Source organism: Sinocyclocheilus anshuiensis, unplaced genomic scaffold (genome assembly GCF_001515605.1).
Source record: "Sinocyclocheilus anshuiensis isolate Anshui unplaced genomic scaffold, SAMN03320099.WGS_v1.1 scaffold732, whole genome shotgun sequence".
NCBI classification, from domain to species: Eukaryota; Metazoa; Chordata; class Actinopteri; order Cypriniformes; family Cyprinidae; genus Sinocyclocheilus; species Sinocyclocheilus anshuiensis.
The window spans coordinates 695844-719900 of record NW_015554133.1 but is presented as its reverse complement, the minus strand read 5'-3'; the positions used below and the strand labels follow the sequence as shown (position 1 = coordinate 719900).

The following is a 24057-nucleotide window of genomic DNA, read 5'->3' as shown; positions in this document are numbered from 1 at the left end:
TCTAAATATTTATAATTAATTATAACTAGTTATGATTAATTATTCATATTTCCCTTATGAGCTGATTCGCTACAGAATTCTGATGCTTTACCAGGCCTTTACTGCAGCTGACTTCAGTTGTTGTTTGTTTGTGGGTCTTTCTGCCTTTAGTTTTGCCTTCAGCGAGTGAAATGCTGCTCAATCGGATTGAAATCAGGAGATTGACTTTGCAGAATATTCCACATGCATGCTCATGCCATCACACTGCTCCACCATGTTTCACAGATTTGAGTATGAGCTGTTCCAAGCCTTCTCCATACTTTTTTCTTCCCGTCATTCTGGTACAGGTTGATCTTAATTTTCAGCCGTCCAAAGTCTAATCAGGCTAGGGCTGCACAATTAATCAAATTTCTAATCGCAATTATGGATGCCACAGTTACGTACTCGTTCAAAGCAGCAATTAATCGTTCAAAGTCAACTTATGAACTGTTATTCTAAGGGTTTTTCCATTGTTTTAATTTTAGTTTTAGTATAACACTATAATACCATTTATATTTTTACTTTTTTTATAATTTAAAGAAGAAACCAATCCAATGTATAGTTGACATTTGATGCTTAATACTATAGAAAAGCACTAAAAGTTTTTCAGTTAGAGTGTTTTCAGCTTGTTTATTTTCATATAAAAATACGGCATGCAGTTGCATCAAACAATGGTATAAACATCATTCAATGTAAATTGTGATAATCGTAATTAATAATCGCAATTACAATTTCAACGCAATAATCGACAATTATGAAGCCTCTGTATTTGCTCTCGTGAAGTGTTCTCTGGATTGTAGACTTTAACAGTGACACACCTACCTGCTGGAGGGTGTTCTTCTCTTGCCTGGATGTTGTGAAAGGGTTTTTCTTTACCAAGGAGAGGATCCTCCGATCATCCACCACTGTTGTCCTCCGTGGACGTCCAGGCCTTTTTATGTTGCTGAGCTCACCAGTGCAGTCTTTTTTTCTCAGAATGTACCAAACTGTTTATTTGACCACTCCTAATGCTGGAAAGACTAAAATCTCTAAAACCTTACATTGGAAGCTCTCATTTACATTATAATAATCAATGTCAAATCTGTATGTTCTCCTATTTGTGTTTCAGCAAGTTCCCTCATTCTCTCTCTGTTTCTGTCTGTCTGTCTGCAGAAGTGTTATTTTAGTAACACTGAAATACTATAATAGTTTTTTTTATATTTGAATTCATTTTTATATTTTCTGATTTCAACTTAATTTCTATTAAAGTTTTAGTAATTTTGTTGTTGTTTTTTGTCATTTTTATTAGTTATTGTAATTTATACATTTTTATTTAAGTTTTAATTTTAGTTATTTTACTATCAAGAAACTGAGAATGACAGAAAAGCTAATATTTATTTTATTTCAGGTAATTATGTTTTTTATGGTTTTAGCTTTAGTTAACTCTAATAACCCCGGTCTGCAGTAAAAGCCATTGCTCTGTTGATGCAGACGGTGGGTGAGGAGGTGAGAGGCGTGTCAAGAGGTCAGAGGAAGAGGGCTAATTAAACGGACACAACTCATTACAGATAATGACAAAACAACGCATGTAGGGTGTGACACTGGCTTGCTGACCATACCTATGAGTGATTACGGCCACAGGTTCCAGAAAATTCCATGCAAAAATAGCTTGGGGGGCCGGCGTGGGCGTAGCGCTTTATTTTGGGATTTCTGTATGTGGAAAATTCACTCCCAGAGAGAATGCTTATCAATTATTAAAACACAGGGAGGAGAGCCATTTCATCCCTCACTCACTACTTCTTTGCCTTCTCATCATGCTGCTCAGTACTTATTATGGAAACAATACACTTAAGTGTGCACTGGATGTAATGTTTTCAGACATTTAACTGCATGCTAATTGCAATTAACTGAAAATGTATTACAGTTTACATTTATACTAAATGGAATAAGCTGAACTTAATTGTTTTTGACCCACTTAAGTAGGACTAAAGTACATCTTTATATGCAATTTCATAATTACTCCTATTGAAATATGGTTAAAGTGAATGCACTGACAAGCATTTATAGTCAACTAAAATATACTTAAATGTCATTTCTATTGAAATGTGAATCAATACCGTGACAATTTCTGAACAAGATAGAGCGAGGTTTGTGTTGTGAACATTAGAGCATGTCTGCACACCTGCACCACTCCCATACAGGAGTCCAGGAAGATGGTTCCTTTGGGCTCTTTGTTGATCTTCTCATCCTTGTAGAAGTTGAGATTATACGACCCATCGCCCAGCTGTGTCAGGTGGAAATACCTTCTTTTGAATGACTGCGTGGAAAAAAAAGAAGAGTGTAAATGAGACATGAAAAACAAACACGTGCATAGACATAACATCTCCTCAGGAATGAAGACTCTCACCCTCATGGTGACGCTGATGGCGCTGTTCATGTTGCCCTTATGTAGCCAGCCCTGTTTAATGAGACCACCCTTCTGGGAGCCCAGAGAGGCCGTGTCCTTTACACACACACAAAAACAAGAAACAGTTTTGTGATGACAGTCCAAGGTTTGTCTGTTTGATCCTGCAGTTGAACAAAGTAGGAGTCAAGTAAGGGAGAAAGAACAGAATCCAGACTCCACGACTGAACAGAACCTCAGATAAACCTGATTCAAAGTACACTACAGAACCTCTGATAACACCATTCCTGTCTCTGGACACTTACATGAACATCAGTACTGTAACCGAACACCTGCAAAGTACACAATGCTCATCAGTATGAATCAGCACAGCTCTCCCCTAAAGTGTGTAACAGAAGAAACATGTAGCCGAGGTCTTCATGACTCCGTTTACTCCACCTAGTCCCTCTACGGTTGTGGGATCACAATATTTAACTATTTTATTTCCATAACTTGATGAAAAAACAAAGCAATATCATCTGTGATATCCCAGGCCAATCAAACCCTGTTGTATGAACGTCACTGACCATCCTGTTCCCATCTGTAATATTATCTGACAGATAATCAGTCTTTTCTAGGAAAAATCATCCCAGGATGCACCTCATGACCTTGGTTGTGTAAATGTTCAGAGTGAGCAGACAAAGAAGCTCAAATATAAGAGAATCTGGTTGTGTTTAACATTTTTGGTTTTGTTTAACTTCATTTTCATTCTTCCTTTTATTGTCTCCCTTTACCATTATTCTTAAATGTGAAAAAGTCATTATAAAGAATACAAATCTAAAAAATGTTGGATCACCTGTAATAGTGACACAAGGTTCCCGGAGAGAACAGACATGATATTTGTTTCTTTTCCAGATCTGGAGAAGTGCCTGCTATATAGGGATGCAACAATTATAGATTTTGTTGGTACGATTATTGTCTGAGGAATAATCACGGTTTTACGATTATGACGATTATTATGCATTTATTAATTTCCCAACGTTACTAATGTATAAAATCACATGAACACTCTTTAGATATTAAAGTGTTATTTATTGCTGGCTTTTGAAACAGAAATAACACTGTAACCAACAATACAGCACAAACTAATAATAAACAAAAGACAAACAAAAGTCCATCTCTCCCATTGGAATTAAAAAAAGGTGACCTCTGCTCTGTAAACATTCATGACAGTATTTCTCTTTTGAAAATAACAAATAGATCACAAAAGTATTTAATGTTTTCAGTTTGTACATTCTTTACATTTCATTTGGACCTGGGGTAGAGAATTTGGAAACATGGTGAAAAAAAATATTGTTGGTTTTTACTTATGAATAATACTACAACAGGGATAGTAAACAAAGTTAATGAAGTAGCCTATTATTAATATACGACTAATATTAACTTTATTTGTCCCACAGGGGAAACTGTTACTAATGATGGAAATAAACTGAAATATTGTAATCAACTGTCATCCATACGTATTCATTTTAATAATCTTTATAATAATTCATATGATTTTACATGTGGCCTGAGAAAATCATGTCTATTATTTTGGTTTGTGAGATCGGAGATCGCGCTGCACACGTGTACAAACATTCAGGAGGACGCAGACTTCTTGAGAATGCTGCCCTGTGACTTTTATTAATAAAATAGATTAAATAGCCTACTGGAGAGACGCAGGTAGGCTAATTCACACAGGCAACTGTCACCCCTCTCTCTCTCTCTCTCTCTCGAAAAATTAATTAAAGTAGCTAAATGTTATAATTAATTCAAATAAATGTGATCTTACCGCACTATTTCATCTCTTTCTGATCTGAAGCGGGCAGAATGCGGAGCTAACGAGCTGTAGCTTCGCGTCAGGTGGTTCTTGCCTTCACGTCGTGCATTAAAATCGTTCAGTGTACAGCTAGCCGTGCATGATCCCTTATGTATTCGCTCTTTAGCAGCAGTTTTTACAGCAATATTTAAATGACACCCTGGTCATTCTTGGTGTACCCAAAATGGTCCCACACTATCGACAAGCATTTCTCTGGTGGAAATAAAGCTTCGCTGTTTGGTCCCTCTGTCAGTTAATCTAATGCATGTAGTAGCCTCGTGCCTCTGATAGCAAGCTGCAACAGTTCCGTTCCATGTAACGGAAACACTCGGTTTAGCGGAACCTATACTATTAATTAACCGTGGCGTTTTAAAGCGCGGTTAATCGCGAAACCGGTTAATCGCTGCATCCCTACTGCTATACAAGTTATATTTCACTAGTTGGCAATTTTGCATAAGTCGTACTATTTATTTTGTTTAAAAACATGTGGAAAACAGAATTAAGTATGATGGTCCACTCCTATACCATACCCTCACTAGGGCGTAAGCAGATTATGCGAAAATTTACAAATGAGATTGTACAAATTTATAAGAATTTGCCAAATTATTTATTTGACATGCTGGCATTTACAATTTGACATGTTGGTATTTCTTTCTAAGAAACAAATTTCACAATTTTTGAGAAAAGATGCATTAAAATACTTTTCCAAAATAATAATATTTCTGTTGTGTTTTACCTCAATGTACTTTTTTATGTCTTTCAGGCGTGAAATGGTCCACACTATTGACCTCATGCTGGCAAGAACAGTAAAGCATATGTTGTGCTTTGTCTGTTGGTCATTTCACCAGGATTTTTAGCAAGCTTAACCAGCGAAACTTTATTATAAAAACTAACAGTTTTGCTGGTGCCAATATTGCTATACTGGTCCACCAGCTAGACCAGCACCAACCAGCCTGGACAAGCATGCTGGTGTAAACTGGTCTTTTGTGAGAGGCATCAGACCTCACACTCCAAGGTGTAGATGAGGAGAGTATTGGCCTGAAAGACACTTTAAGAACAATAGAAGGTTAAACTTTAGTACAATGGGTCGGTTTGTCTCTGAATCACCAGTTAAACGCTTCTTAACGCTTTAATCTTGACACTCTGCAGATATAAACAAACCACACACACAACAGAGGGAGTCTGGATGCTTCATAGACCTCAGAGCTGCGTTCTCTCAACAAACACACACTATCTGAGCTTTCCAGTCAGCAGATATCAAAACCCAGTCAGAGTGACTGCAGTCTTGGACAGTCCAGCCTCTTGTGAATTCTCAGAAGGCTGTTTTAGCAAAGAGACTTCAGTCAAGAAATCTACAGTTTTATGCTTTCTGAGGAAAATGTGAGCCGAGTTTGCTTGTGCAAAACTAAACTGATGTTGACCTTTAATGATCCAACAGAAGCCTTCAAATACATGATTAGAAGTTGTGCTGAAATGCCATGAAGAACTGCTTTTTTTTACCATGATTTTTATCATCCATGCAAACTTTTAAATCATTTAATACTTAAGGTTTTGTTTAAATATGAGCACCAGTAGCATCAGCAAGCATCACTAATAATTGTTAACATTCATGAAAACAGCCTGAATGATGTAAAATCTCAATGTGGCGAGCTGTTATGATTGGCTGTGCCATTGGACGGCCATCAGCAATTGGCTGTGTTTACTGCGATGTCAAAACACACTCATTACCACACTAACTTTCTAAAAATACAAGAAATCAATCAGCGACCAAATTAGACAAATGAGTCTAACTGGAACTCAAGAGTTATTCATAGTCCACAGTACAGGCCAAAACTTAGCATAATAATTATACTGCATTCCTCAAACCTACGACCTGAGTTACATATCAGTCTGTCGTACTGCACAAATTTGGGCTAAAATAAGAAACGTGACTCAATCTCGAGTGGGAAGCTGATTGGTAGAATTAAATATGTGGACAGCCTTCATGGAAAAAAGAATTCTGGGAAGGGTAAGGCAGAAGGTCTAATGTCAGGTCACTGGATTTGACTATGTCCATTCTGGGAAAACCTAGAAGTCTGATCCACACATAGAGCCTGGCTGTAGCCCAGTTTACATATTCTCCTAAATAGTATGTGACATTAGCAATAGTGCATCTTGTATCATAGCATGTTGAAAATATTAAAAGAAAAGGCCCAAATGACTTACTCTGTGCATCTGTGAATGTGTTTCGAAGTAATGCCGCCTACTATTCCTTGCGCAATAAAAAGGAGTTCTGGATAAATTGAGTTGTACAAAAATGGAAAGTATTTGATTACGAGACTAAGGGATGGAGTTTTATGAAGTGTTAGTACAGTATGTCCTAATACTAGTGTACTGACTTACTTCATACTCAAAACTATGAACCTACTATTATAGCACATTATTATATGCATTATTACATTATTATATTATATATTATAGCACAACCAACCCTAACCCTAATCCTAATCTTAACCAATGAAATTGGCTGCAGGGCGGGATTTGTGTTAAAGTGGTTTGGGAAAAAAATATTCAGCATCTGGCACAATCCTGTAGGATTATTAGAGAGGGAAAATATCACTTAAGATTGACTACAGTTTCAGAGTTTAATAAGAGGGTCGCAATTCTGGAAGGTGTGTTTGTGTGTGAATTTGATTTACCTCATCTTTATCCACATCTTCATCCACCTCAAAAACATGCTGGGCTAAATTATCAGGTCTGGACACTTTGCTGTGTACAAAAAAACACAAATTAACACCCAGATTCATGGGAAAAACAGCACTTACACTGCAGCTCAAAAATTTAGGGAAGTACTTCTTAAAGAAATCAATACTTTAATTCAGCACAGATTCATTAAACTGATCAAAGCTAACAATAAAGACATTTAAAATGTTAAAAAAATGTTTTTATTTCAAATAAATGCTGTTCTTTCGACCTTTCTATTTATCAAAGAATCCCGAAAAAAGTATCATGTTTTCCACAAAAATATTAAGCAGCACAACTGTTTTCAACACTGATAATAATAATGTTTCTTGAGCCACTAATCAGCATATTAGAATGATTTCTGAAGGATCATGTGACACTGAAGAATGGAGTAATGATGCTGAAAATACAGCTGTGATCACAGCAATACATTTATATTTTAAAATAAATAAAAATAGAAAACAGTTACTTTAAATAACAAGAATACTTCACAATATTACTGTTTTTACTGTATTTTTTATCAATTAATTGAACAGTAGAGTCCATAGAAATATTACAGACAAAATTAAAAGGGCCTACAAGAAAAAAAGGATTTTAATCTATATCTGTGATATATTTTGCATCTTAATTTGTTTGTTTGGAACATATTTCATTTATGTTCGTTTCTACATAAACTATCTGTTTAGCTTTATATAATGATTGGTAATGACTTTTTAATGAAAGTTTTTATGATTCTTTCTCCAGATAATCAGATCTTGGCTGCACTCTCATCCTGCTCAACTTTGTCTCATTAAAAGATGAAAAAACAGATGGCCATTTAAACAGTTAAAGGCTCTGTAAGTGTATATGTGGCAATGTGGAGATGATGACCTCACTCACTGTTCCTCTGCTCTATTGTTATCCAGCAAAACACATTTCCTGCTCTCGCCAACACAAACATCTTTCCAAGAGCTGACAAACACACACACACACACACACACACACACACACAGAGAGAGAGAGAGAGCAGCCTAGGAGGACACTGTAACAATGATACCTTGCAGTCCTCTGTCCCTATAGCTATAATCAGTCACACAGGCTGTAACATGTCTCGGTCTAACTGAGGTTCTTACTTGTGAAGCTGACGGAAGTCACCGGAATAATCCTCATATTTGTAGTTGACCACATGCCAATCAGAGATGTAAGACTTGATGCACTGTAAGAACAAACACAATAGCATTAACATCATTAGCATTACCTTTGGCATATACAACTCCAATTATTCACACAAACTCTCTTCATTAAAAGGACGAATTTGAAAGCTAAAGTGAATTAGATTTGAGATCTAGCAGCTAGTACTCCTGGTGCTCAAGCGGCAGACATGGGTTAATTTCTGAATCGCAACATGTCATGATGCCCTGTCCCTTCTCTCTACTGTCCTTACATTAAAAAAAACAACAACTAGGAGTCAATGCATGTCTAAACACTGACTCACTCTCTCTCTCTCAATCGATTTATTCAAATAAATGTGATCTTACAGCACTATTTAATCTCTGTGTCTGATTTGAAGCGGGCAGAATGCTAGCACTAGCGAGCTGTAACTGATGAAAAGAGTTACGGCCATTTTTACTCTTCTGGTCATTGCGCTGGAAACCTCATTAACCAAATGACCATGGTATAAGCGTGATAATGCATGGCTAGCTGTGCATTAAACGATTTTAATGCACGATGTGGAGGCCAAGAACCACCCGACCCATGCATTATCCCTTACTAATACAATATCAATAATAATGACTTTAATTTGTGCACTTATAATGTATTACTATGTATGTTAGCAATGTACGTTTTGAATCTTAATTGAAATAATGAAGAGTGGAAACTATTTAAGGAGGGTGAAATAGGATCAGAACGAATCGCAAACTGGATTCAAACCTGCATCATTTGCCTGAGCACCACAGCTTAAATGATCTGGAGTGTTAACTGCAACCACATCCTTGACTGCTTTTCTCCTTTCTGACAGGAAAGGAAATGCAACAGCATTACTATGTTTGAGTCACTGTGCCTTATGTAGTTAATCTGTTAAAAGGTGTCAGGGGAAATGTCAATTATATATGTATTTTATAAGGTGTCCCTTTTGAAGGCAGCTTCTCATGCAGACAGAGATGAAGCTCACTAGGTTTTAAAAACTCACGTTAAAACCATCTGTTCGATATATTCAACTGGAGAGCAGCCATGTGTCTGCCAGTAACATCAGTGTGTGTGTGTCTGTACTGGAATAGTCCGGGAGTATCCCATGAGTTTGTACCTATCTGGCAGTGAGTCTTATAAAGAATTGGGAATATCTGCAGAACAATGGAGCACTATTCTCCTCTGAGCTAGGAGTGAGTGTGTAACGTGAAATGAAGGTCAATCTTGGACAAAGTCCTCTATAAACAACAGAGGAAATCCTCCGAGTGCAGAAAGTATGTGTGAGGATGTCAAATGCTCAAATACTGTTAAAGAACAATAGGTGCTGTGCTTTTCTGTCTTACACGCACAGTGTATGACTGTAAATGTGAGACAGTGAAGTTATGAATTCAAAGAAAGTGTGTGTGTCTTTTACCTCTTGCACAAACAGATTCTGTGCCTCTCTCAGTGCGTGTGGAGGTATGGAGGGGTAGAACGTCCGAATCTGTCGTGGCAGTGTACACACCTGCAGAAGAAAAACACTGTTATAATCAAATCTATACTATCTATAACCACATCTATACAAAACCTGACATCTGATCCAACAAATTAGGGATGGCCACGAGTACTCGAGTACTCAGAAGCGACAACAATAATCAATCAGGAAAATGATCACATGATTTTTAAAAACACGTATTTTCTCTTTTTTTCTGATTGGTTATGGCAGCACCCTGGGTGATTCCTTGAGGTCTGATTGGTTAGTGTTAGGGCAGCATGTCGTCCAGACTGCGTTTTGGCATGTTGTTATGTGAAAAGCACATCCACAAGAGTGTTACACATTCTGACTAGCACGGCCTAGATCACATGTGCATTTCCATCCGTTTTGTGCAGATGCAAGTCGTAAGATTACATTTATGTTGCATATATAATGCATTTAGTTAATTAACTTGCTAGCAAAGTGCTTCAGTGCAAACAAATACACAAATAGTTTCAGTATGACTTTGAAAAGAATGACTTTTGTTCAGTATAACTCCCCCTGATGATAGTTTTCCCATGAGAGAAACAGGACAAACGAAGCGGCAGGATGAGCTCGACCACAGTTTCACAGCAAAACTCCCCAGCCTGACTCACGTCTGCCAGATCAGCAGGACTCAAACAGCCAGGTTCAGTTCTTATGGACAGACAGTCTCCATCCATTCCTCCAGTAAGAGCATGAAAGAGGTCAAGCTTTGGCCGGTTTGCATGACTCCATTAGATTGTAGATGTGGTAACTGCACAAACTGACTGCAAAAAAGCATCTTTCTCAACTGATGGCGAGTCAAACATTTCTGTGCACTCAAAATAATTCAAGCACATGTCTTTGAGATGAATGAGAATGCAAGCGGTCTAAACATATAGCCAAACCACTACATTAACATCCAGCAAGCAGCGAATCAGAGTGCTGCATGAACTTCTGTTTAACCAATCAGAACTCATTCTCACACTCTCAAAAATAAATCACAATACTGCAAATAATATCAGATCACAGTAACATTTCAAGAAAATTAACCAGCCAATTACTAGATAAAATGTATTAATTTAAATGAAAAATCACAATCTTCTTATGCAATCAGCACTTTTAAAGCATTTTATTTGATATGAATTAAAACATTCAATATGCACTGCAAAAAATAAATCAGTAAAATTAACAGAAAAAGTACTGGCAGCTTATTACACAGGACATTATACATTAATTTTACAAACATTTCCGTTAACTCTAAAACACAATGCAAAGCAGTGTAAAATTCAAACTACTGGTGAAACACCTGTAAAAAAATAATTACAGAAGAAATCCTTCAAGTTATACAGTACATTATGCCCTATTTTTTTGGAGTGTGTCATACGGTCCCAAGACTAATAATCAGGATTATTACCATTTAACTAAAACTAAAACCATAAAACAAAATAAACACCAAAATAATTAAAATATTTAAATTACATCAGGCAACATTTCTAATTTTTGTTCAGTTTAAAGGCCTTTTCTCCTTTCTGACAGGAAAGGAAATGCAACAGCATTACTATGTTTGAGTCACTGTTTTATGCAAAGTCACCCTGTGCTTAAAAAGATCTAATTTATTCCCTCAATCCTTTGCTCTCGGTCCAATCTGATGCTTTTAGGAAGAGCAGAAAGCAGATGAAAGGCAGGGGCAGGAAAACCCATTTCTCAAAGGCAAATTTGTTTTATTTTTTATAGATAAAAAAAAGTGAAACAGAAGGACCACTCAATATTTAAACACACAACATCAGCACACTATTTGCATAAAGCTGATGATGAATGTTAAAAACACACTCACATATACTCCAACAACAATCCCTAGTAAGATGCAACATTTTAGGCATCATATAGGTACACTATAAAAGCTGTTACATAAAAATGATGCTGCTTTCTATCTACTTCATGTTGACCAAATTCTAAGGAAGCATCACATTTATGCTTCCCAAAAATTAAATTTCCATAATGCAATGCATGCTCAATGAAAAACTATCATTAACCCAATAAAGCAATAAAGTGTTACATTCAAAACACAAATTTCTAAGGTCTCTAAACGATCAACATGATCAAAACTTCGCCAAAAGTCCTGTTGTACACAATCTACTATATGCCTTCTGTCGTCTGATTGATAGTTTATACTTTTTTTGTAAGAAAAATGCCTTGTAAAACAATTGTAAAAATGGCCAAATGTGAAATCTTTAATGATTTTTAAAGTAAACATAAGAATAACTTTTAAATTGTTAGTAATATTACAAGACAAACATCAACTGGACTGAAGCAGCTTAGGTTTACTTGATTATCCATTCATCATTTTTAAGAAAAATCATGTTAAAATGTATTCAACAACCCTATATATATATATATATATATATATATATATATACACAAAGAGTTTATTTGCAAAAACAGATTTACTTGCATTGTAGAGGTTGATTCAATATGATCCATCAGGCTTTTGAGGAATTTTTATTTGCTCATCTCTCAATGATCATTGTATTGTATTAGGCCTATATTATGTTTTGCTGTCAAAATAAAAACTGCAGAGCTTTGATCATAAAACCAAGCATTTAAAAATCATCTTACTTATTTTTGGGCAATATAGAGTGACAGCTGATATTTAAATGCATTTTATGTAAGTAGTCTGCTACACTGTTATAAAGATCTCATTGTTTGCCTCGTTTCGCTTCGACAGCTTCCAGCCTCACTCTGCTTCATTCTGCTACGTTAATAAACCATTAGCTCATCCATGAACATGATTTCTGCCCGAGTCCCGTCGGATTGCATCGCTGTGGGGATGAAGACCACAACTCCCATGATTCCACACTCAGTCACGGTGTCATCAAACTATGCCTTTGTCTCTTTGTTTATTTTGAATACGCGCCCTCTAGCGGCGAAAATTACAAACTGTGCCTTTAAGTGAATAACTAAACTAAAAACTAAAACTTAAAAAACTAGGCTATATGGACATTTAAAAATAAACTAATAAAAATGTAAAACACAACAAAATTACTAAAACTTTACTAAAATTAAAATAAAAAAATTAAAAACAAACTAAATAAAATGTAAAATATCAAACTATAATTCTATATCAATGATATAATATAACACAGCTAGTAATCAAATATTCATAATCTAATTAATTTTTGGTGGCTAAAGACAAATTCACAATCTTTTGTTTCCCGTTTTTTCCATTCATGCCAAATGAAATATGTCATGTGCCCTAAACAAAGTCCACTGAGATCTGAGACTGTCTGTTTACCACAAATGCTCTTGATGTTTTATATTCAGAAGGAAAGTGTCTCTGTCACCAGGGTCAGTGGGTCTCAGAACCAGCGGAAAATAGCGTTAAGAGCATTCCAAAGAAAAAACACACAATAGAATCCTCCTGTTCCCAAACTTCCTTTCCTGAAGCCCTCACTTCCTCCTGGAAAGATGCTAATCGCAGGGGGTGAGAAGAGGAGGAACACTGCCATAGACATCCAGGAGCACACACTCCCAAATACCATGAGCACACCACTACAGGACAGAAGTGTGTGAGTGAAACTTTAAGAGCTAATGAAGATTCAGGCAGTGGTTGAAGACCTGGGTTGGTAACCTAAAAGGTCACAGGTTCAAGGCGAGCTCACTAGGGGACACGTGGGAAAAGGCACATCTGATGTCATGAGATTAGCAGATTAGCAGCACATAAGGTACTTTAAGATGGTAAACATGTTGGTCTGTTGAGGAACAAGCAGGCGAAGCAGTGCCCCAGCAAAATACTCATCCACTAGAAAGACCTCAATCAATAATAAATCATAAATATGAACCTTTACAATTGCAAGCAACATAGTCCAGATTCATATTCGGATTTATTACTGTTCGCCACTGAGAACATTTACTTGCAGATTTTGCACAAGCAGCCTTGTGAAGGAAGACAGACCACTTTCATTTGAGAAGACTATTAGAATGGAGATGGAAAAGGTCAAATGAAAACTCCGGTTAAATAACCTGTTGGCCAATAGTACAGATGATTATTGTTAATTAATCGAGAGAAGCAGAAATTGTGATCACGATTTAAATACAGTTAATCGTGCAGTCCTAATTCTGTTTCTTTCCATTGTGCATTGTCTAGATGTTTCTGAACACTGCAGTGTGTCTTATGTAAATGACCCCTAAAAACAAGTCTGAGCAGGGTCAGGTGAATCTGAAAACCTGATTATTATCTAGTCATTAAAGGAACACTCCACTATTTTTGAAAATAGGCTCATTTTCCAACTCCCCTAGAGTTAAACAGTTGAGTTTTACTGTGTTCGAATCCATTCAGCCAATCTCCGGGTCTGGCGGAGGAACATAACCAACGTAACCACCTGCTTGCAGGCGCTGCGTAATATCGTTGCACCTGCTGCACCCATGGTACGGCAGCAAAGTTCCTTGATTATTACGCCGGAATGAGAGTATAGTTCCTAGCCATATCGGCCTAGAAAATCACAACTTTTAATTTTCCGTCGGTCTTAGTACACGATGTAACTACAGAAGAGTCAAGTTTTAAATAGGAAAAATATAGATACTCTTTGGTCATTTTTGAGCGAGATGCTAACGGTCTAATCCGATTCAATTATCTATGCTAAGCTACAGCTAAAAGTGCTACCGCCAGACCCAGAGATCGGCTGAATAGATTCGAAAACGGTAAAACTCAACTGTTTAACTCTAGGGGAGTTGGAAAATTAGCCTATTTTCAAAAATAGTGGAGTGTTCCTTTAAGGCAACCCACCAATTAGCTTGTTTTGTAAATGTATAGCTTTGTACATTCTTAACAGTGGCACTAATGGGAATTGCAAAAATGACTGATATCCAGCAGGTTTCCCAAACATTGTCCTTACTTGTTCAAACTGGTAGTCCTGCCTCAAACTCACTGGTAAAGCCAGAAATCGACATGTCAGATAAATAAAGCAATGTTTTTAAAGCGCTATAGGGTGGACCATAAATTCAACACTAATGGCTTATGCAATGCTGCAGATTTAAAGTTAGCATTTTTTAAATTCAGCTGAGGTCACAAAGATCTCCTATTTGCCACATCTTCACAAGATTATGAATTTGCAGGTCAGAGTTCACCAAACTTTAGAAAGCAGTGACATTTGCATGGTCTTGTGTTTCCTGTCTCCTGCATTTGCGTGCATTTGAATAAAGAACAATTTAACAAAAAATCCAGTGTGACTGGAAAGCTGCAAATGGACCAGACTTTATACTGGTGAAAGGTCTGAATCTGCGAGACTAGTTTGGACTGGTTAGTGCTTGTCTACGCTTATCCAGTATAAGCATGGTGGCTTATACTGTGGCTTGTGTTAAAGGGATAGTTCACCCAAAAATGAAAATTCTGTCATTAATTACTCACCCTCATGATGTTCCAAAACCTTTGTTCATCTTCAGAACACAAATTAAGATATTTTTTATGAAATCTGAGAGCTTTCTGACTCTGCATAGACAGCAATGCAACTGACACGTTCAAGGCCCAGAAAGGTAGTAAGGACATCGTTAAAATAGTCCATGTAACATCAGTGGTTCAACCGTAATGTTACAAAGCTACGATAATACTTTTTGTGCGCAAAGAAAACAAAATTAATGACTTTTTCAACAATTTCTTCTTTTCCGTGTCAGAATTCGACATGCATTCATGACAGTACCACGCATGCGTCGTGGTACTCTCGTGAATGTGTGTCAAAGGCTGACACGGAAGAGAAGAAAGTAGTTATTTTTCTTTTCTTTTCTTTCGGATGAACCACTGATGTCACATGGACTATTTTAACGATGTCCTTACTACGTTTCCGGGCCTTGAACGTAGTTCAGAAAGCTCTCGGATTTCATCAAAAATATCTTAATTTGTGTTCAGAATGTTAAGGAACACAGTCTTATGAGTTTGGAGTGACATCAGGGTGATTTTTGAATACTACCCATTTAACCTGTTAGTGACAGTAATAAGTGTAATACAATAATAAAATAACTCTATGACACTATTCATACTTTTGATAAAAGCTTTCATCTAAAGGAGCTTTAGTCACTGCAAACGGATGTAAGGGCTGTCCCTTTGGAGCAGTTTAAGTGCTTTGGTGATAGAGCAGTACTGTGATCTCAGATCCTGGGTTATCTTAACTGGGAAATGAGTCTGTGCACTTTCGCAGCCCGGTTAATTAACCATCATGCTGTCAAAAACCCACTTTTGCGGTCTCATTTCGCATTTCTGCATACTTTTAGTAGTTCACACAGAATGTGTATGACTGTTGTGTTCACATCTTTTGCATCGTCTCATTCATGAGCGCCAAGTTTTTAAGATGCCGTGTCAAGTTAAACATTTTTTTTACTTTTACACGCAGCACCATCCATCAACGTCAGTTCTAAAACAGTGGACCAATCAGAAGACCTCGGAGGCAGCGCAAGCGTTTGTTTACAGTAGAGCCGTTGAGCGGCATTCTGCACTGCGCTTTTTTAAAACCATTCCTGAGCACTGTGTCTCACGTTTTTAGACGCAAAGATGCATTCTGTGTGAACGGCCCCTTAGCCTTATATTTTACAGTTTTTCTACAGTTGAAAAGTAGAGAGTATCTGAAAGAGAAAGTATTTAGTAGATACTATGAAACTTAGTGATCGTTATAAAAAAATGTTCACCATAGAATTAACTACATCCATCATGTTTTCATTGTCATGTGACCTACAGCATTAGTTGCATCATTTGACTGCCATTCATAAACCCTTTGTGTGGCTTCATGGGATCGTACAGTGTCCATTAATTGCGCAATCCTAAATCTTCCCATAAGTAGTAGATCATCTGGGTACCTTTCACCTACAGTTTTTTAAATATTATGAATGAATCCCAATTTAATATGTAGTTTAAGTTGAGATTAGTGGTCAACCGATATTGGTTTTTTGACAGCCGATGCCGATGCCGATATCTTGGAAAGCAGGGTGGCCGATGGCCGATATAAAGCGCAGCATAATTTGAACTCACAAGTTTAAAGTTTGTCGATCGCGCATCTCCAGTGAAGCTGAACTCTCCTCCTGTCAGCATTCAATTCACACGGACCGACCGTCACGCAGAGAACACGCGATCATGCAGGATACAAATGCACACTTCACAAGATCTCACAACTAGATCCGACTAAGTTTGCAAGGTTTGTGAAACTAAATGTTCATTAGTCAGTCAAAGATTTGTTTAAATGATATAAATGCGTATTTGCTGAATGCTGACGGCAAACAAGAAAGTATTATAATGTTTTCCTTTCTAATACTAATAATATAAAAGCAATCGTTATAATACTTTTTGTATACATTTTAATTCCTTTGTTTAACCGTTCTATCTGATTATTAGACAGATTTCTGTCCGCATTAGACAGAACTGTTAACGACGACAGCGAACAAGAGGGAGAATGTGAGCACTGTGTGCTCAGGCGCTGCCGCTCTCAGCGCCGTCAAAATAAAAGTTCGGCGCGCTGTCAAACGCATCGGCCAAACAGGAAAACTTATCGCCCGATGCCGATATTTAAAAAAATGCCAAATATCGGCCAATATATCGGCCTTGGCGATATATCGGTCGACCACTAGTTGAGATGCAGCCTGGATCGCTGTGCTGTTGGGTAGGAGATGATGTTTTGATGCAGCACGTCTATGGACATCACAACATCTCTGTCAAATGGACTCCGTGTGCAGCTGTGACAGTCAGACAGCTGTTTACTATACTCGTTTATTGTATGACAGCCTTGAACCTTTTTTCTGAGAGCTGTACAGTGTGATCAGAGCCGGTGACCCAGAGAAACAACACGAGACACTGAGCGAGAAGAGGCCGGGAACATCTGCTCTGCCGGTCAGGATCTCTGTGGAATGTGTCAGTGTGCCGGCCGATCATAGATCAGGATGGACAGAGCCTGGTGTCATGAGATCTGTGGTTCTCATTGTTCACAGATTAAAGCTAAAATGTGTCATATTTCAATGTTACTTCCTGTCCCAGAGACAATGACACACGGACCATTGGTAGGTTGACGTTCTGAACAGTGTAAACACTGTGGATCTGGGACCGGTTTCCCCAGCTGTGGGTAAATTACAACTTAGGCTGTATGTTACAACTTACACATTACAAAATATGTTTTGTGTTGCACCATTAAAATTGAACTTGAAACATAATTCTATCAATAAACTAAATATTTATGAACGCCTCCATCCAGGAGTAACACTTGGAATAAAATATCAGATTGACTGAACTGCATCAATAAGCTTATGTTTTACCTGACAGATGCCAATCCTTTACACATATATGACAATGTTGACATTTACATTTTAAGAAAGAGAACATTATTTGAATAAGTTACTTTGATAATGGTTCTTCAACACGTATTTGAATGGAAACATGTTTACCATTAGTTACGTGAGACAAAAGTTAGAATTAAAGATGAACTGAAATGAACAGCTTTTTAACACAATTTCTGCTCATGTATTTGAAGGTTAATATTGGATCATTGAGAGTAAACCTTATATGCGACTATGCAATACATAGACATTACGATGTTCTGCCTTAAAGGGGTCATCGGATGTAAAATTCACTTTTACAAGTTGTTTGAACTGACATGTGTGTTGACAGTGTGTGTAAACAACCACCCTATAATGATAAAAATCCACCCAGTGTTTTTTTTTAAATCCAGTCCCCCGATCTGCCTAAATGCGTCTATGTTCGCGCGAATCATTCGTGATTCAGCTTCACCTTCAGAAGAAGTGAGTATAAGTTTTTTTTAATGAATTTTGCAAATCGCCTTTCCTAATAATGTGCTAGTTAGCAAGTTTCACGATAAATGCAACTAAAGTTTACAGTCTCTCAGAGAACTGCGCATCACTCCACGGAGGGAGAGGGGCGGGGTGAGCAGAGCTCATTAGCATTTAAAGGGACATGCACCGAAACGGTTTTCTGTGAAAAGAGCTGTTTTTGACAGGGTAAAAAGGGTGTTGTTTTACACTACCATTGAAAAATTTTAACCAAAGTGTGTTATAGACTTTTCATTAAGACCCTAAAGAATCATGTCAACTTGTGGAAAATGGGCATCCGATGACCCCTTTAAAAATAAATGGTGCAACCAAACAAAGTACAGACTTTTAGAACCTAGCTAGTAGTGAAGTGAAGTAGATAACATGTCTATATGTTATATGTTGAATTATGCTTTTTTTAAAAAGACACCACAGAGTTTGATGTTGTATTCCAGCCGTTGCAGAGTTTAAAGTCTAGTGTGACCACATTTTAAGGCAGGAAAGGACATCAGAGTGACGTGTAAAGTGACCAACCACTGTTCACATTTATAGGATACCACAATAAAAAAAAAATCACTGGAAAGTCATAGATAATCTGACCTGAAAATCCTCCAGAGGAAACTGCAGCATGTCCCTGAGTCCATCGCTGAGGATCTGAGTTTTCCTCTGCACCAGCACACTCTCATAGTCCAGAGGCTCCACCACACGCGGCTTCACCTGAAAACACACAAGCACAAATTCAGCACATCTTACAGATATCCCAATTCTAATATCGCAATATGTTATAGGATGGTGCTCACATATACTACTTAGAGGAGAAAAGGAGGCTAAAAAACGGAATTAGCACAATCAAACGAGGCAAGGGTTGATCTGTAAAGTCCAATGAAATATTATTTCTTAAAAACCTCAAGCAAAGCACCTTAAGATACTCCATTGTGATTGTACCTGCTTCTAAACAGACTCAATGGTGTTCAATGGCAATATTGTCTAAAAAGTCAAAGAAACTTCCTGAGCCCCAGTAAAAGTTCAAGAATGTAAAATCCATTTCAAAAGGAGTTTTAATGAAAATAAAAATTACTTAAAATGTTAAAACCAAAGTTGAAATGTTGTGCGGCGATACTTTCACTCTGCTAATACTCTTTCTGTAATAAAATAAATCAGTGATCTCTACAGAATATGAGTGCTGGATGAGGATCTTAGTAATATGTTTTCACTGATATAGAAGGAATCTGGGAAAGTGTGTGTGTGTGTGTGTGTGTGAGACTAAGTGCGATAACACAGTCCACTCACACATCTGGGAGTGATATTGGCAAAATGACCTCAGATGCAGATCTCCAAGGAGACGGCGTTGTTTTGATGATGATACCATAACTGGATAGACCAATCAAAGACCAGAATCCCACCCAAACACCATGAACACCAGCTCCACTGACTGTACAACAGATTAAAGCCTCCAGACACCACATAAAACAACCATCAACCAGTTCAATCCCAGCAGTGTGTGTGTCATGAGCATACAAACCCAGGTTCTCAAAGTCAGGCTGAGCCAGGCTCACTGGAAATATGTGCATGTGGTGGCATTTCTTCAAAATTATATTACATTGCTTTTGCACATTTTCCAAGTGTCCAGTGAGTGATGCTAAAAGTGTGTTCAGTTTTATCTGAAACGTGAATGTGAATATACGTACGCAATTCTAAAAATTAAAGATCCAATGAGTGACATTAAATGGTTAACACTATTGCATTTGAAAATAATGTACCACCCGAAACAAAAATGTATTCGCTGAAGCAACCAAGCAAATCTTGTTTCTGCAAGTTTTTGAGCTCTTTTATCATGACTTGCATTTCATGGGGCTTGTATCCGACTTTGCATCACAACTGCAGCGCTGTACCAGGTGAGCTACCAAGCAAGTTTACTATGGCAGAAAAGCCATACATATGGAGCCGTTTATGTGATGCAAACAATGAAATGTATTAGTTTACAAATCATGCGCTATGGTAAAAGTGTTTTAGGTCATTATATAGTATTGTGCAAGATACCAAACAAAAACAGATCTTTATTAACTGACAATCTGCCCCCATAATCATTATTTGTGTGAAAAGGAATAAAAATGGTTGGTGTTTTACTGTTACTAGTGCTCATTTCAGCTGGAAACTGCAGTGAATTGTATGCACAATTACTGTACATTTTTTGTTTTGCAAAACGCTGAGAAACGCTGTCCAGTCAAATGAAATGAATTGGATGTGTTTGTATGTGTGTGAGAGTTAATATTCGCATTTCAAACATTCAGCAGTTTAATCTTTAACACATATATGAGAGACCTGAGTTACAGTCATATGACTGACAGGTGATTTTATTATCGCTGATGAAACTAACATCTCATTCTAGAACAAAAACTCATTCTAGAGCGATTTCAGAGAGTAATGACCTACACAGAGATGCTACTAACTTCGTTTCACTTTTCAGTAACGTCAATGACAGTGACTGTTTTCACAATAGTGTAGCTTTTACATAGAGCTGCCTAAAATGGGTCGCTGTACATGACAACCACTAATTTATTTTAAATGGTCCTGCAAGTGCATTTGTAGAGGCACAATTATTTCATGTAATTTCTTAATTAATGTACTGTAAAAATGTGCACATATTACTACGTAAAGCTACTTTTTTTTTTAACATATCATTTAGATGGAGTATAGTATGTCACAGCATGTGTACAAACACAAATGGCAAACACACACACAAACACACACACCTATATTTATTCCTGGGAACATGAATAGGACAGTGTTTGCACAGTTGTGTTGTGTTCAAAATGGCATCAGAGTAATGCACCAGTTACTGTGGCTAAGTATACGTGTGCACTTATTTTGAACACAAATTTGTACCAAGAAGTGAGTTAATTCTGACAAAATCTTCTTTCAGGGACATTCTCATTAGTAAAATTGCTTTTTTGTTAGGGTTAGGTTGTAGTATTTATAACTAGCCGTATCTAGATACAACAGAAGCCTATGTAATGTCCTCATTTAGATATAGTTACATTTTGCGATATAAATTTCTAACTGAAAACCAATTGGAAAACACACACACACAGTGCTCAAATGTGACAGTGCAGTCTGATAGAACAGCTGTGTGAATGTGTGTTTATTTCTTTACACTGCTGTACTCTGAAACATCCAGTCGCACTCCAACTGGACACAACAGGCCCACAAATCACAGCATACTCTGCATCCAAAATAAAGTTCATAAGTCAGTAGAACAGCAGGATATATTGGACTAAAGTGACAACAGGAAAGACATACACGCGTGAGATGATGGAAGCTTGTGTGATCCCCATATGAATCATCTCAGCACATTAATCTCTCTCTTCTGAGGAGCAGTGCACTCTCCATTTTAAAGCAAACAGCCTGAAAGCTGAGCTCAGCTCTATTGTGTGTGTAGCAATAGAAACACAGGAGAAAGATACAGTATGTGGGCAGTGACAGTCGAGTGTGTAGTGTGTGTGTGTGTGTGTGTGCATGACAGACAAAGTGAACCTGCATTCAGGCGATAATGCTGGAAGAGACATTTGAGACATTTTTTAACCACCATGATTCTTTCACTGGACACTATTGTTTAAAAGTTTGGGGTCAGTATGAATTTTTTAAAATGGTTTTAAAATATCTCTTATATTCACCAAGACTGTATTTATTTGGTCAACATTTATATATTTATATATCTTAAAATGTAATTAATTTTTGTGATGTTAAAGCTGAATTTTCAGCATAATTACTCCAGTCTTCAGTGTCACATGATCCTTCAGAAGTCAGGCTAATATACTGATTTGCTGCTCAAGAAACTTTTCTTCTTATTATCAATGTTGAAAACAATTGCTTAATATAAAGTGGGTCTGGCTTATATTCAGCAAGAATTCATTAAATTGGACAAAAGTGACAGTAAAGACATTTATAATGTTACAAAAGATTTCTATTTCAAATAAATGCTGCTTTCTTGAACTTTATTTTCTTCAAAAATAGTATTAATTAATAAAAAGTCTTCAAAAAGTCTAATTATTGGGTTCTTAAATTTAAATTAATCATTTGATATAATGCACTGATTAAACTTTACCCCAAACTTTACTATGTAAATACCAAGGTATATTAATACAGTATCATATCAATTTTATATATCATGGTATGATCTTCTGACACCATTGTACCATACCACTACACGACACGTTTCAACCCCAAAAACAACTAAACCGATCCAGTTTACAGGCACTAAAGGCTTAATCAATAACTTTAAACAGCCCTTCTGTCACAACCACACCTCAATTTTTCATGAAGTTTTTATGCTTTAATTTAACTTGCACTTCAACTGTAATGAAATCAATTTATCTTTTACTATACAGAGACATGAGGGGGAAGGTTAGGAACTAGCACAGCTGTGCTCACACACACACACACACACACACACACACACACACACACAGATCTTGCCCGTCATAAGCTTACACTTCCTCACTCATGCCCTGAGGACAACACCTTTCTGTGTGTTTAAGTGTGTGTGAAGGGACAAGATGACTTAATGCTCTGATTTTTCCGGAAGCTATGTGTGTGTGTGTGTGTGTATTTGGTTTTGTATGTATTTAGACAGTGGCCTCAAAAGTCACATAAAAATGTATATAGGTAATACAATACTAAGTGTAATTATTACTAAATAAAGACAGCACAATCAAAATTTTTAAGCAAAACATTTCACAAAAAGATGTTACGTTTGCAATTATAAAACAAATATTGTATTGATAATTAATAATTGTAGTGGACGTCCACTTGCAATTACTGTAAATCTTAAAAAGTATATTTAAAAAACAACAACATAATATTAATTAAGTAAAAGGCCACTTAAGTGTACTTAGTTTTTTCAACTGCTTACAAACATTTTCAAAACTTTGCCTCTTTTTTTCAAAACTTTACACACAAATTCAAGAATTGCACACACAAAATGCAAACTGCCTCACAGCTCATGCAAAATGAAGCACTGCATTCAAAATATCACAAAATATCTCAAAAGCAAACATTTGCAAACACCATTGCCATAATATTAATTCCTGTTAGATTTTTGTGTGTTACACAGAGAATTATGTGTTGTGTTTTGCAAAAAGTGTTTTATGAAATTGAAAACGGAGTCAAAGGCCGAGAATTAGTGTATGGTTTTGCGGTGTATTTGGTGTGAGGGTCTGGTGTTTGAGTGTCAGGTTACAGAAATTGTGTGACAAAAAAAACGGTAAAGAAAGTTCATTTTTGTGAACACTTTCTTTTCTTTTTTCTTAACACACGTAAGTAACCTTTCAAAAAGTGCACTTTGTAATAGTTTCAAATTATACGTTTTACTTTAAAGTACATTTTAAATCATTATGTATTAATCTTTTGTCATGCTTTTAAAAAGTACACCTATTTAGTAGTGCTGCGTTCAAAATATCGATACGACGATGTTACACTTGCGCAATATGGAAATATCTGCTAAGTGTGCTACTTATCCCTGTCAACCTGGCAACCATGTGCACACGCGCTTGCTTTCTGAAAACACCGGTTTCCTTGCAGTTTAACGATCTCCACTTTAATATTCTATTCTCAGAAAAGTGTAATTCATCAACTGTTCATTTACGACAGAGAGAGAGAGAG

General features: G+C 36.8%; 1 protein-coding gene across 4 annotated transcripts in view; it reads right to left on the bottom strand.

Moving 5' to 3' along the window:
- The window catches only part of LOC107670328 (dedicator of cytokinesis protein 9-like), a 92905-nt gene that overhangs the window by 40303 nt on the left and 28545 nt on the right, over positions 1-24057 (bottom strand). For all 4 annotated transcript variants that reach the window (XM_016462900.1, XM_016462902.1, XM_016462901.1 and 1 more), the window contains exons 2-7: positions 18997-19113; positions 9541-9630; positions 8072-8154; positions 6917-6986; positions 2405-2500; positions 2180-2314 (exon numbers count right to left, since the gene is read on the bottom strand). In XM_016462900.1, the coding sequence (XP_016318386.1) occupies positions 2180-2314; positions 2405-2500; positions 6917-6986; positions 8072-8154; positions 9541-9630; positions 18997-19113 (591 nt within the window). The remainder of the gene's footprint in view (positions 1-2179; positions 2315-2404; positions 2501-6916; positions 6987-8071; positions 8155-9540; positions 9631-18996; positions 19114-24057) is intronic.